The 14669-nt window shown below is 35.6% G+C and overlaps 1 protein-coding gene across 4 annotated transcripts in view; it reads left to right on the forward strand.

The window, feature by feature from the left end:
- LOC113227200 (xanthine dehydrogenase) overlaps positions 1–14126 on the forward strand; it is a 71001-nt gene extending 56875 nt beyond the window's left edge. For all 4 annotated transcript variants that reach the window (XM_026460086.1, XM_026460085.1, XM_026460088.1 and 1 more), the window contains 7 exons: positions 8711–8865; positions 9231–11409; positions 11534–11842; positions 11927–12264; positions 12345–13149; positions 13460–13627; positions 13990–14126. In XM_026460086.1, the coding sequence (XP_026315871.1) occupies positions 8711–8865; positions 9231–11409; positions 11534–11842; positions 11927–12264; positions 12345–13149; positions 13460–13627; positions 13990–14040 (4005 nt within the window). In that variant the 3' untranslated portion in view covers positions 14041–14126. The remainder of the gene's footprint in view (positions 1–8710; positions 8866–9230; positions 11410–11533; positions 11843–11926; positions 12265–12344; positions 13150–13459; positions 13628–13989) is intronic.
- Positions 14127–14669: the final 543 nt, after the last annotated feature.

Consider the following 14669-nt stretch of genomic DNA (forward strand, 5'->3'; position numbering starts at 1 on the left):
ACCTATTGCAATAAAACGGCAATTTCATACTTTAACCCCTAATATTAATTTATTTTTATGTATATTATTATGTCGAATTTTATGCAAATTTACTTAAAGAAATAATAAAGAGTTGGGCAGATACAAATATACAAATATTACTACAAATGTGAAAGTAAGCGTGTACTATAAGAAATGTACTGATATTCCAACTAAACGTAAACCGTAATTCTGAAAACCAATTTAGTTTAGTTTTGTAATCTTCCTAAAAAATACATTTGACATTTTATTTCGTTAGCTCAAATTAAACGTCATTAAAAAAAGTATTTTTTTAAATAAGATTAAAATCAAAGCGACTCTATAGTTTCTTTGTTTTAAATATTTCAATCGCTTGTGGTTCGAACAATTGAAAATGACCAAAAAGTTTATATAGGCTTCTTGAATTTGACGTAATGGGTCTCTTTCCATCTTTTGCGCATGCAATGTGTAGAAAAAGAACAGTTAACTATTTGATTATTTTGTGTGCTTTTGTTATTTATATTTACGATTCATTTTTATATAAATTAAATACGATACAAAATAACCCTTTTAAATGAAAACACAATATGTTTGTTTAGTGAAAATATGATACAAAATCCTGTTTTTACACTTTACTGCTGTAATTTTTACAAGTTATTATTATATGGTACTGCATGATTGACAACCGCGCTGTCACTCGAACAAATGAAGACTGTTGCGCGCTTGACGCTCTGTATGCGATTTTAACGCCCTATAGGTGCGGACACTTTTTGGCGCGAACCCGACGTCCATTTAATGGTAGGTCAATGGTGGGTACACAGTAATTACTTTATATTTGATTATAATAAAATTAGAATTTATTTTTAAATAATCTTAACTATATGGTTGTGTGATAATGATACACTGTACTTGTAAAACTGACAGTGAATCCGTTAATAATTTCTTTAAACTACCGATTAATAAAGAAGTAATAAAAATAAATTTTATACTTATTTTGCTTTTAATTTTCAAATAGAAAATGGGACATACCCTGCTAACAAGTTATTTAAGTCACTCATATGTGTATTGATACGAAATTGATCTCTAAGATATTCTACCACGGATATTCATGGTACCATTAACCACTATTAGCAACCTTTCGACATATGAAGACGATCTCATTTATCATTTCATCACCATAGGACACTCGACCATGCGTGGTTACCATTATCTTTTTTTTTACCACCATAGGACACTCGACCATGCGTGATTACCATTATCTGTAACATTTTTTTTATTTACCAACATAGAACACTCGACCATGCGCGGCTACCATTATCTGTAACATTTACCACCATAGGACACTCGACCATGCGTGGCTACCATTATGTGTAACATTCAGCACTAGTTTGCGCCATATACACCTTGCGTCAACTAAAATGACTAATCATTATAACTCGTGGAGGTCATGCAATGTAATGAATTCTGTAATTGCAATCTTTTGTATAATTATTTTAAGTGAAATAGTATAGTTCGCACATTATGGATTAAAATTTTTTTATTATTAGAACAGTCATATTTAATATTTGAATGTACTGACAAATTATAAATTTGGTATAATGATGTAAAAGTAATATATCTCACAAGGTAAATGATTGTAGCGGCAATACGTATTGAGCACAAAGGACTAAACATCGATGGTGCAGGTATTACACACGATGTAGATAGATAGATAAACACTTTATTCGTTAATATCTCACAAATACGGAACACAAGAGGAAAATTAAAAAAAATATATCATAGCAGTGAAGGACGCTAGGAGTTAGAGAGTATGTATAATTATTATAAGGAGGTGTCAGCACACATTCTGGAGTTTACTGTGCACGTGTTTTCAGACGTATCTTTATTTTGTTGATTCCTTGAGACGACGTTGTTCCAGGCAGCACATTTACAGGTTTTTCTGGCCGTGCAAATGCAGTAGTAGAGCTTTGTCGATTGAGGAGCTGCTCCATCGTTTGCTCGAGGCTATACAAATGCCCGGTATTCGTAGAACGTCGTGGATTTCTCGTCTTCCATTGCTTTTTGCTGTTTATAGAGCGACCTCTTCTTAGCTTATGATTTCAGGAACTTGCTGTAGTTCGCTCACAAGCGGCGCGTGGTCTATTACAAGGAACACTTGTGAAGTATTAAATAAAATGTAATTCGCTTGTGATCATTGATTTACAAACAAATGGACGTCGGGTCCGCGCTAAAAAGTGTCCGAACTTACAGGGCGTTAAAATCGTATACAGAGCGTCAATCACGCTTTAGTCTTCGTTTGTTCGACTGACAGCGCGCTTGTCAATGATGCCGTATTTTGTGGTAATACCTTGTAAAAATTGCTCAACTAAAGTGAAAAAACAGGATGGTATATCATATTTTCAGTAAGTACTACATTGTGTTATCGTAGTTATCATTTAAAAGTGTTATTTTATGCTCTAGTATATATAGTATTTAATTTATATTTAAATTAATCGTAAATATAAATTACAAAAGCAATCCAAATAATCAAATAGCTAACTGTCTCTTTCCGACTCATTGCTTGCGTAAAAATTTGCACGAGACCCATCAGGTCAATTTCAATTGTTTGAAACACAAGCGTTTGAAATATTTAGAACAAAAATTTCATAGAGTCGCTTTGATGCTAATGTTATTATTAAAATATTTTTTAACACATGTTAGTAATACTTTCAAATATTGTTGTACTCTTTCTACGGCTCGGGGTTACGAATCAGAAGATGGAAAATACATTTGCCCGAAATAACGTTTGCATGAACTTCCATAATCCCGAAAGTATTTTTTTAGGTTTTTCGACAGAAATACGTGTATGGCCTATATTTATCTCTCGTGAGTCTAGGTGTAATTTGTGGTTGTCTATATGTGTGCCTATGGCACCCGCGACACACGGTTTCCTAATGCGGGGCAATGTTGAGTGTGTGCGTTATTATAAATATTATTATTATTAGTACCTAAGTGTTTATTTTGGAAATCGTTTCTCTTGCGCAATCAATATCGCGCATTTTATTTTTGTAATTATCTCACAACGGCAAATACCCTATGTACTACCGTCATAGCCGTACTTTTTCAAGCACAAGAAACATTTGCAAGAATTATGAGCAGTACGATAGTCGTACGTATTTACGTACGTATTTACGTACGTATTTACGTACGTATTCTTACGTCTATGCCTGTTGACGGAATCAACCAAATCAAAGTGATAAACCGTAATAATTATATTTAATCAATGTAAGCACTACGGCATATAGAAAAGTGGTTTTTGAGCGCAGTATAATTTCAGTACTATGCACGAACGGGTTAAGAAAATGGTAAGAAAAGAAAGGAAACCAGAGCTGATACAAGCTTGATAAAAGACCATTATATTAAAGTTTTGGTATGTGATTATATCAATGAGTGAACTGTGCATAGAAAGAAGAGAGAATACAGGAATTTATCCAGGAAACAGAACTTAAGAAGAAAGTGACAATTATTAACAGAGAATATCTTACACTGCGAAAATGCATTAAAAATCAAAAGTTGGATGAATGACAAAATATACCAACTTAAGAAACAAAGAAGGTAATTGAAGCAGAGTGACAGTGCAAATTAAATAGGATTTTTTTTAAAGTTTAAGCAATTGTAGCTTTCACATGCAAACAATGCACAATAATACAAATAGTACAACCTTGATAGCCTAATGGTTTGCACTGTGGGCACTGTATGAGAAGTTCACGGGTTCGATACCGGTAGGATCAATTTAACAAATTAACTTTTCTAAATGGTTCTGGTATTGGTATTCTATTGTAAGACAATCACCTGGTCTGAAACTAGGGAACTCTCTGTACATACTCCCCATGAGTATCAGAGCAACAGAATCCCAGAGCAGAACCAATTTACAAAAGTTCATTTCCGAAATTGGTTCTACTGGGAATCGAACCTGGGATCACCAACGATGGAATTTATCCCGGAGCATAACTCAGAACACCCAGGCCAAAACAAGTTTCGAAAAGTTCACATTTAGTTTTATAGTTGATTGAGCTGAAATTTTACGGTTTTTAAATAATTCTCGAATAACTAGAAAAATCGGGTATGAGAATTCTCGAAACTCAAGAAAGAAAGTCAGACACCCTAGCTCGTAATAAATGGCATTGTATAAAATTCAACATTTACGTATAAAATTTATTTATAAATAATAAAGGTTACTCCATTATACCTGTGTTCAAGTAGTTTTCACTAGAAGCTACATATGATGCATTTTGGTAAGTTTCCAGTAGAAGCTGAATATGGTGCTTTTTGCGCCTTTCAATTGTTGCAAGCAAAATTAGGCAGTACTGCAATGACATTACAATTTAAATTCAACGTTTTAGCTTTTTCATATTCCTTTACATATCACTACGTTTAAATAGGTTGACTTGGGACATTTTTTTCGTGGTTTTTGTATTAGACCCGTCGTTCATTTATTTGTATATCAATGCTTGTGGTGGTTTATTTCAGAGTACAAAAGGAAAAAGAACCGATACAAAAGATTCTGCGCTTATTTATACAAATTTCTTCCCGTCAAAACCGCCAAACATCGAGGAATAGCTGTTTTAGCGGTATTTTCTATGACTAACAATAATAATACCAAAAGATGACAACATATGGCAGATTACAAGCAAAGCTGTAGACAAGTTAATTATAGAGTTACGATACATTGGCATTGAGAAATATTAATTGGCAACACCGATACAAAAGTAAAATGTCATCTGTAATTCAAATTTCTCAACAATAACACCTTTAACTATAATACTCAAAATTGTGAAAAAGTATAACAAATTCTATGTCACAGTTTGTAAAAGTGATACATTTTAATAACCATATTTGTTCGAGTATGATACAATATACAATGTAGTATGCAAAATACGACCTGGTCATGATTGCAACCTGCCAGTATATTTTGTGTTTCTTCTGTTTTGTTTCGATTTTTTTTCTTTTATGGTGTCATTGTGGTAAACAATTATTAAATGTATTTTCTCTCTTTCTTTCTCTTAGATATACGAATATGAGGGCGCGTAGCCAGTGCCACTCAATTTCTTGAATGCGACCACAGACAAGAGTGACTTTTAACTGTCACTCTGGCGGAACGCCATTATTTTTTTTAAAAACGGCGGCCATGATCGATCGAGACTCGCTTTCGAACGTATGTGTGGCTGTCAACAGCGAAAATTAACGACGGATCGTCTGTCTCACGACATCTATTTTAATCGCATTAAATTCGTACTATAATTAATTATTATTTGTTGAAAACTGATTAAGAATTCCAGGTCTTATTCCATAGAAATATCTCGCCCTCTACTCACGCATGATGGACGGATTGGAGAAAGATTCTTGTCATCCTATAAATATATACATGTATAATACCCTGAATTATACGGGGTTATTTGTAAAATATTAACAACTCAGGACTACATTACTAAACTAGTTTTGTTCCACCGCTTTAAATATATTCCTCAGATTTTACTTTCCTACAAAAATAAAAATATTGAAATAATATATAAATGTAAATCAGTACCTACGGTAACAAGAGATAAAATAAATACCAGTTAAATGCAAAAAGTAGGACGGAGGTGGGTGATCGGTCGTCGGGGAGATGACGCGAGACTCTTGGAAGTTTCAATTGACTACCTTGCTACCAAATGCAGATCTAAAAAGTGAAGAATAAAACTTAAACGTTTATTTTTGGGATTTTTTTAATGTTAAATAGTCATACAACGAGTTGTTGTTTATGATGCTAGTAATTTAGTCCTGCGAAGATGTTACATAACTCTGTAAATAAGGGGCACGTGACGGTCGACGACTGCCGTAGTACTCAGCATATGCTGCTATGTAGAGTAGGATTTGCAGAACCAGTCCAAAAAAAAGATATTGTCCAACCTTCTATTGGAAAGAGAAGAATCATTGTATTTAAATAATAAGTTTAAGTGTTATTATAATGGTAGTAACGTGCGTCTGTGTGAAACCGGGAGTACCGCGAATCTATAATCGCGGTACCGGGACTGATTGCACCTCGCCAGTACCGGGATTTTTCCCGGTATATTTCCGGAACCAAGAATTCCCGGGGGCAAGCTCTGTATGTGGGCCATACGCCATATATTTACGATCTCTTTATAAAGCACGGTGTAGGTCATAGATATAATGGTGTAAGTGTACGAAAGCAAATTGATCAATATCGGTGGCGAACGTCTGAACGATAAATCGGTTTATTTATTTTTTCAATTAACCATTAAATCAATTATTGAACAATCAGTTAACAAGTTTATGATCACAGCTGATTTTTAAAATCTGGTTCCAAGCTCTTGTAGGTATTTCTACTTATTGTATCTAGGTATCCTCGCGAACTTCTTAATTATATAAATGGCATCATTGCTGGCTGTGTTATTTTTATTTGAGACCTTCAAGTTTGAACGCCCCAATGCAGCGGCAGACGACCCGTTGTCTTTGATAAAACTGACCCGTGGGCCTCTGCGAGCACGTATCAAAACAATATACATATAATGACGACCCCCATTTGTAGCAATTGGAGAGTTATATGTATTTCAATAGTTGATACGGTAAATAGAATCGTATTACATACCCACGTTTCAGTGACCTTATAAAATTCACTTGCGAATTGTTTTATTTAATTTTAATTTATCTACATATTTATAATAATTATTATTTTTGTAGGTTTGTTGAAAACAGTATTAACAGCTTCTTAAAAACATGTTGCTAAGATATTATTATACCTACACTATTCAAATACGATACAGGTAATAAATACCTACGTATGATTCGTATTACATACACATTAAATAACCTTCATTTCGAAATCATCACAAACATATTGTATTGACGGCATCTTTCCGTATAAAGAGGTTTTGAAATCAATATTTATAAATGGCGTTTTTGTCAATCGTAGACTTCATTTTTTACTTTTATTTTTTAAGTCATAGTTTCCCAACATGGTCTAGGGACCATAGTACTGGGTAGGCCCAGTGAGCGCCGAAGAGTCCTAAAGTAGGGGCCTCGGAAGCAATGGGGGGCGTTGATACTGAATTATCTATGTAAACTACAATACACATAACATATAATGTTTTATAACACCAAGTGACGGGACGTACAAGTCGTGCGCCTGATGGTAAGCTACACGCATGTCCATAACAATTATAGTGCTACTCAGAGCTTTGAATTCCAAAGATCTGAGGGGCACTACCACTGCGCCCGTCACCCTGAGACATAAGTTGACAAGTCCCATGTACAAGTAATTTTACCAGCACCCTTACCCTTCAAAACCGGAACACAGTAATACTGACGTTACTGCTTGGCAGCAGAAATAGGTAAGGAGGCTGTTCTTCTCTTTCACAAGGAGATCTATTACTACTTTTTGTGTTCAGTGAATACAAAAGATGCGTATTTTTGTAGTGGTGGGCGTTGCAATTTTTTTACGTGTGGCGCACTATAAGTTTCCGGAATGAATAAGAAAAAATACTATAAATAGTCCGAAAAGAATTTATTGTTTCTCAAAATATTCTCCGTTAGCGTTAATGCATTTTTTCATACGAAAGAACCAATTTTGAAAACATTAATGCCACTCCTCCATGACAATTTCTGAAACACATTTTTCATACTCTTCGACAGCCTCTTCAGCTGATGAAAATCGTTGATCGCGTAAATGGTTCTTAATTTTTGGAAATAAATAAAAGTCACAAGGTCGGGACTGTACGCGGGATGGCACATAAGGTCAACGTTGTTCACCTTCAAAAATTCATTTGTATGTCTGGCCGTGTTGAACTGGCATTATCGTGGTGCGAGATGATATGGCGTTTATGGTTATTTTTACGGAGTTTGTCAATAATTTCCGGCAAACAAATGATCGTGTTCCTACCAATCACTATTTACGGTACAACGATTCTCCAAAGCAACAGTAGCCACGTGACCTGAAAATTTTTACGAGTTAAATCCATGGTAATGTAGACAACCAATTTCTAAAATGACGCCACAGTGTAAAAACAAGTGACAGTCAGATGAAAGAAACTGTATTCTACAGCCAAAGAGTTCCATTTTCAAATGTTGCAATTACTTTTAAATATTGTTTATGTAAGTTGCCAGTTCCGGAAACTTATAGTGCGCCCTATGTATCTTGCCTATCTATGCTCTAAGTAGTCAATAGTCGTACGTCAAGCTTGACACTTAATATTTAAACTTATTACTAGTATTTATATGGTCTACGTTACACTCCATCCTACAAGTTTTAATTCAACTCTACGTCCAATTCCTTTTTTGTCCATCCTCTAAGGTCCAAAGTTACAATAATATACTCACAACAGTTATTACAACAAGTACGTCATGCAATGTCGGGTATTAATGTAGCTACACAGATATTGGTATCTAGTACTTATAAGACTGACGGAATTATAGATACTATTCAAGTTCTTAGGCTTATCGTGATTGTTACATAACTGCAAATGAACCTGTTTTTTGCGGATCTAAATAGCATATTTATGTTTTTTAACATATGGGTAAAAAACAAATATGCGCGATTGAGATCTGAAAAAACCATGAAAAAACCAATTTCATTTCCAAAATATACTACTGATCAGTACTTACGGTTCATATTATATTGAACACAAATATTAGACAAAGATTGCCCCAATAAATATATGCGTGATATCAATTGCAGGTGATAGAACCGAATCCAGATCCAGAGTGGACACTGCTATGGTATTTGCGGAAGAAACTTCGCCTAACCGGCACCAAGCTGGGGTGTGCCGAGGGAGGCTGCGGAGCCTGCACAGTCATGGTCTCCAAGTACAACAGGAAGGAGAAAGAAGTCGTGTATCCTTTTTAAAAACCTGTAAGAAAAATAATGCCCGATTTAAAGATATTGGGTATTAAAAATAAAACAAATATACGAGACATGTTTTTTAAATAAGTACCGTTTTGAAATAAAAAAGGGAAGGCAACTAACTATTCGTAACAATTTTAATATTACATGCAAGCCTGTGCTTTGTGTACTTTCGGCTACAGTGCTGTAGCGGCCGAATTTGAAAACGATACTTACTTTAAAAACACTTAGATACTTGACAACAAGTATCAAAAATTATCTCTTGACGCTTGGTGACACCTTCTTTATATTAAAACTTAACTTTATCTTTAGTCCGTTACAGTCAGTCCAATTATATTCTTATCTAATTGTTCAGTCACCTAGCCGTAAACGCTTGTTTGGCCCCGGTGTGTGCGATGCATGGATTAGCTGTCACCACTGTTGAAGGCATTGGTTCTACTAAGACCAAACTCCATCCTGTTCAGGAACGAATCGCCAAAGCTCACGGTTCCCAGTGCGGTTTTTGTACACCTGGCATAGTTATGTCCATGTATGCGTTACTGAGAACTTGTAAAAATATTAAATATTCCGATATGGAAATTGCTTTTCAAGGTAATCTTTGTAGATGCACAGGCTACAGAGCCATTATAGAGGGGTACAAAACATTCCTCGAAGGCTGGGAAGCTAGCAGGGTCACCAACGGTAGTAACGGTATTCAAAATGCAAATGGTGTATGTGCTATGGGGAAAGATTGCTGCAAAAATAAAACTAATGAAGAGGAGGATAATAGTGAAGCTAGATACATATTTGATAGGTCTTCATTTCTGCCTTACGACTCTAGCCAAGAGCCCATTTTCCCACCAGAACTGAAGTTATCATCAGTTTATGATGAACAATACCTGATATTCAAAGGAAAAAATACAATTTGGCATCGCCCTACGGGAATCGATAGAATCTTGGAACTTAAAGAACAACATCCCGATGCTAGAATAGTAATCGGGAACACTGAAGTTGGAGTTGAGGTAAAGTTCAAACAATGTGTGTATCCTGTAATTATAATGCCAAACTGTATTCCAGAGATGAACAATATTATTGAAACAAACACGGGGTTAATTGTCGGTGCTTCTGTTACACTAAACGAGTTAGATAACACTTTTAGAAAACATATAGATACTTTACCACAATACAAGAGTAGGACATTGAAAACCATAATTGAAATGTTGAATTGGTTTGCTGGCAAACAAATTCGAAACGTCGCAGCTATAGGAGGTAACATCATGACGGGCAGTCCTATCTCTGACTTAAATCCTATACTGATGACTTTGAAGGTGAAGCTTAATCTTTTGAGTCGAAAAGATGGACGGCGATCCGTGCTAATGGATGAAAGTTTCTTTACTGGCTATAGAAGAAACGTCGTCAAACCGGATGAAATATTGCTTTCTGTTGAAATTCCGTTCACGGCACGATATCAGTATGTCAAAGCATACAAACAAGCTAAAAGACGTGAAGACGACATTGCTGTTGTAACAGCTGCTATAAATGTTGAATTCAAAGAAAACACGAACGTTATTGAAAACATTAATTTAGCTTTCGGCGGCATGGCTCCTGTAACTAAATTAGCTACTAAAACTGGCCAAGTATTAAGAGGCAAAAAATGGAATGAACAGATGCTAGAAAAAGCTTTCGAAGTAATGTTAGAAGAGTTACCATTGAGCCCTTCAGCACCTGGAGGCAATACTCAGTTCAGGAGAGCCTTAACAATGAGTTTATTTATGAAATCATATTTAGCGATAGCCAAAGAAATGTCAAAAGACTACATTCACGAAGAACTCATTAAACCGTATCACAGCAGTGGAGCGGACCAATTCCATGGGACTATGCCAAAGAGTTCACAATATTTTGAATTGGTTGGGGATAAACAAATTCCAAGTGATGCTGTCGGAAGACCATTAACGCATAGATCCGCATACAAGCAAGCAACAGGCGAAGCAATATATTGTGATGATATGCCCACCGCTGAAGGGGAATTATACCTAGCTTTTGTTTTAAGTACAAAAGCTCACGCCAAACTACTGTCCGTAGATCCTCAACAAGCTTTGGAGGAGCCTGGCGTAGTTGCGTTCTATTCAGCTAAAGATTTGACACGTGAACAGAACACAATAGGACCAATTGTTCACGACGAAGAGTTATTTGCCTCTGAAAAAGTTATAAGCCAAGGTCAAACCATTGGAGTCATAGTAGCAAATGATCAGGCTACAGCACAAGCTGCTGCTAGAAAAGTTAAAATAGAATACGAGGAAATACAACCGATTATAGTCACTATAGAAGATGCTATAAAACATAATTCTTTTTATTCTCAATACCCTAAAACAATTCGACGAGGAGATGTAAATACGGTTTTTGAAGATAAGAGTAACGTAGTAATTGAAGGAGAGTGTCGTATGGGGGGCCAAGAACATTTCTATTTGGAGACACACGCCTCATTTGCCATTCCAAAGAAAGAAGATGATGAAATGGAAATATTCTGTTCGAGTCAACATCCTTCTGAAATAGCAGTAAGAACTTTAGTATATTACTCATTATTCAAGAATTCAGTTGCACTGCCAGTTAAATTTGCTATCAGTTTAATTCTATTCAGCATTTACAATGTTGGCATTTATTTCTGACTTTCTATTTCAGAAATTGGTCAGTCATATTCTACGTGTGTCTATGAACAGAATAGTGGCTCGAGTTAAGCGAATAGGTGGTGGATTTGGGGGCAAGGAATCGCGTGGTATACTGGTAGCTCTACCAGTAGCCTTAGCAGCTCATAAACTAAATAGACCAGTGCGGTGCATGCTGGACCGCGATGAAGATATGCAGATGACGGGGACGAGACACCCATTCTTAATAAAATACAAAGTAGCAGCAACCAAAGAAGGGAAAATTATGGGTGCTGTGGTTAATATGTACAGTAATGGAGGATATTCTATTGATTTATCTGGGCCAGTGAGTATAACTATACAAATTTTAATTTTCTGGGAATGTTTTCGATATTTGGCAACTCCTACTAAACTATAATTTATTTTCTAGGTGGTTGAGAGAGCAATGTTCCACTTTGAAAATTCGTATTATATACCTCATTGTGAAGTAACTGGGCATATTTGTAGGACAAATTTGCCTTCCAATACAGCTTTTAGAGGTTTTGGTGGTCCACAAGGAATGTTTGGTGCAGAAAATATGATCAGAGACATCGCCCAAGCTTTAAACAAAAGTGCAGAGGAGATAGCCAAATTAAATTTGTATCAAGAACATTTAACAACACATTACGGGCAAGTTCTAACACACTGTACATTGCAGAAGTGTTGGGATGAATGTGTAGAGAAGAGCAATTTAGCACAAAGAAAAATTGATATTGAAAACTTCAACAAGTAAGTTCTTCGAACAAAAGCTAAGTAGATAAGTATGTTTTGAATATAAATATAATTTACTAAATAACCTTTTTGTTTAGGGAACACAGGTGGCGAAAGCGTGGTATTTCAATAGTGCCAACGAAATTCGGGATCGCCTTTACTGAAAAGTTGTTGAACCAGGCCGGAGCCTTAGTGATCGTTTATGTCGATGGCTCGGTGCTGCTTTCGCATGGCGGAACTGAAATGGGACAGGGTCTCCACACAAAGATGATTCAAGTTGCTTCACGCGTTCTAGGCATTGATGTTTCTAAGATACACGTTACAGAAACGGCAACTGATAAAGTACCGAATACATCAGCTACAGCCGCTAGCGCTGGATCAGATCTTAACGGCATGGCTGTATTGGAAGCGTGTCAAACGCTCGTAAAACGTCTTCAGCCATTTAAAGAGGCCAACCCTAATGGAACATGGGAACAATGGGTCTCAGCGGCGTTCGTAAATAGAGTGAGTCTTTCCGCTACTGGATTCCACGCTACTCCGGATATAGGGTACGACTTCAAGAACAATAGTGGGAAGCCATTCAATTATTTCACTTACGGCGTTGCTGTTACAGAAGTTGAAATCGATTGTCTTAGTGGCGATCATCAAGTCCTTCGAAGTGATATCGTTATGGACTTGGGTGAAAGTATAAATCCCGCCATAGATATAGGACAAATAGAAGGTGCTTTCGTTCAAGGCTATGGCCTGTTCACCATTGAGGAACTGATTTATTCCCCCACTGGAACATTATATTCACGGGGCCCTGGTGCCTACAAGATTCCTGGTTTTGGTGATATTCCAATAGTATTTAATGTTTCCCTATTGAAGGGTGCACCAAACCCACGAGCTGTTTACTCTTCGAAGGTAAGTTGTGCTCACACATTTGGTTCATTCTTTTGAAAAATTTACTTGAAAAATGTGTCAGTGATTCCATACATAAGTATCTTGAGAATATCGAGCCGTGAGAGATGTCCTCATAGGAACAGTTGCTCATATGGACGGGCGTCATTATAAATTTTGATAACTAAACAATAAAAGCGAGAATAATTTTAATTTACAAAAATAATGCCATTGTATATTATTATTCTTGTTAATCAGCAATAAAGGCTATAAATAAAATAAAATATTTTTATGTAAACGATCAATATGAAACTTCCTTTATATTCTCCAACAGGCTGTAGGCGAGCCGCCTTTATTCCTAGCGAGCTCTGCTTTCTTCGCCATCAAGGAGGCTATCCGGGCCGCTCGTGCAGATGCGGGGGTATCGCAGGAGTTCCGCCTAGAGGCTCCAGCCACCTCTGCACGTATAAGGATGGCGTGCGAAGATCATATCACTAAAAAGGTAACCACAATTATAATATAAACTGTCTATTGCCGTAAATATTGACTTACTGCAACAAAAACTTGTGTATATTAGAACAATAAAATTTATTTATTTATTTTATTTATTTATTTGTTTCATAAAATTACACAATGTGAAATTCATACAACGTAAAATTATTTTTAGATCGTAGATGATAGTCCATCCATCATCTCACAAAACTTCAAATTTTTTGTTTTTTTTTTTCAAATTTGTACTTATATTGTATCAATAATGTAATATTATTATTATTATTTCTTGTACTATAGGTACTAAAAAGTATTGGATTATGTGCATACTCGTTCAAGTCTTTTCTGTTATTTTTAAAAATAATTTATTTCCAGCTGGACCAACCGGATCCCAACAGCTTCGTGGCATGGAATGTAGTTCCGTAGAATAAATGCAAAATAAGGTGCCTAATGCTGGTTGTGAATGTCAAACTCTGTTTTACGTAGTAAATATTATGTACGTAATAATAAAATGTTGTTAATTTAAAAATTATTTCTATTATTGTACCTTTAATTATTATTTATCACACAAATTTTGTATTAAATGTAGGAACAAAGTAATAATAATGTGTGCACAAAGTGGCTGCAGGATATATTTTTGGCCTGTGACTGTAGTCGCGCTTGTGTCATTTATTTTAATTTATTTAATTTAAATTATTTATTTTTATTTTTATGAAAAAATATTCGGTACAAGTGCAGCAACTTTACGGAATTTAACCTTCGATTTTACTTAACTTTTATTTATAATTTTTTCCTACCTCATGTTTCGATTACCAAACTTTATCTTATTAGGTTATATTAAAATACGTTCGGATCAGACTAAAAATAAAATTGACTACCTGATTTGCCGCCTCCTAGATTTTTCGTCTGTGGACTATGATCCACATGGACCCTACATCTGTATAAAACCGTATTGCACCAAAATTCCACAAATATAAATATAATTGATATATCACATGAAGGTGGCTTGCCCCTGCCCGTTATAGAAATAACCACAAAATTAAATCCGTTCAACA

Source organism: Hyposmocoma kahamanoa, unplaced genomic scaffold (assembly GCF_003589595.1).
Source record: "Hyposmocoma kahamanoa isolate Upper Pololo Valley unplaced genomic scaffold, ASM358959v1 202, whole genome shotgun sequence".
Taxonomy (NCBI): domain Eukaryota; kingdom Metazoa; phylum Arthropoda; class Insecta; order Lepidoptera; family Cosmopterigidae; genus Hyposmocoma; species Hyposmocoma kahamanoa.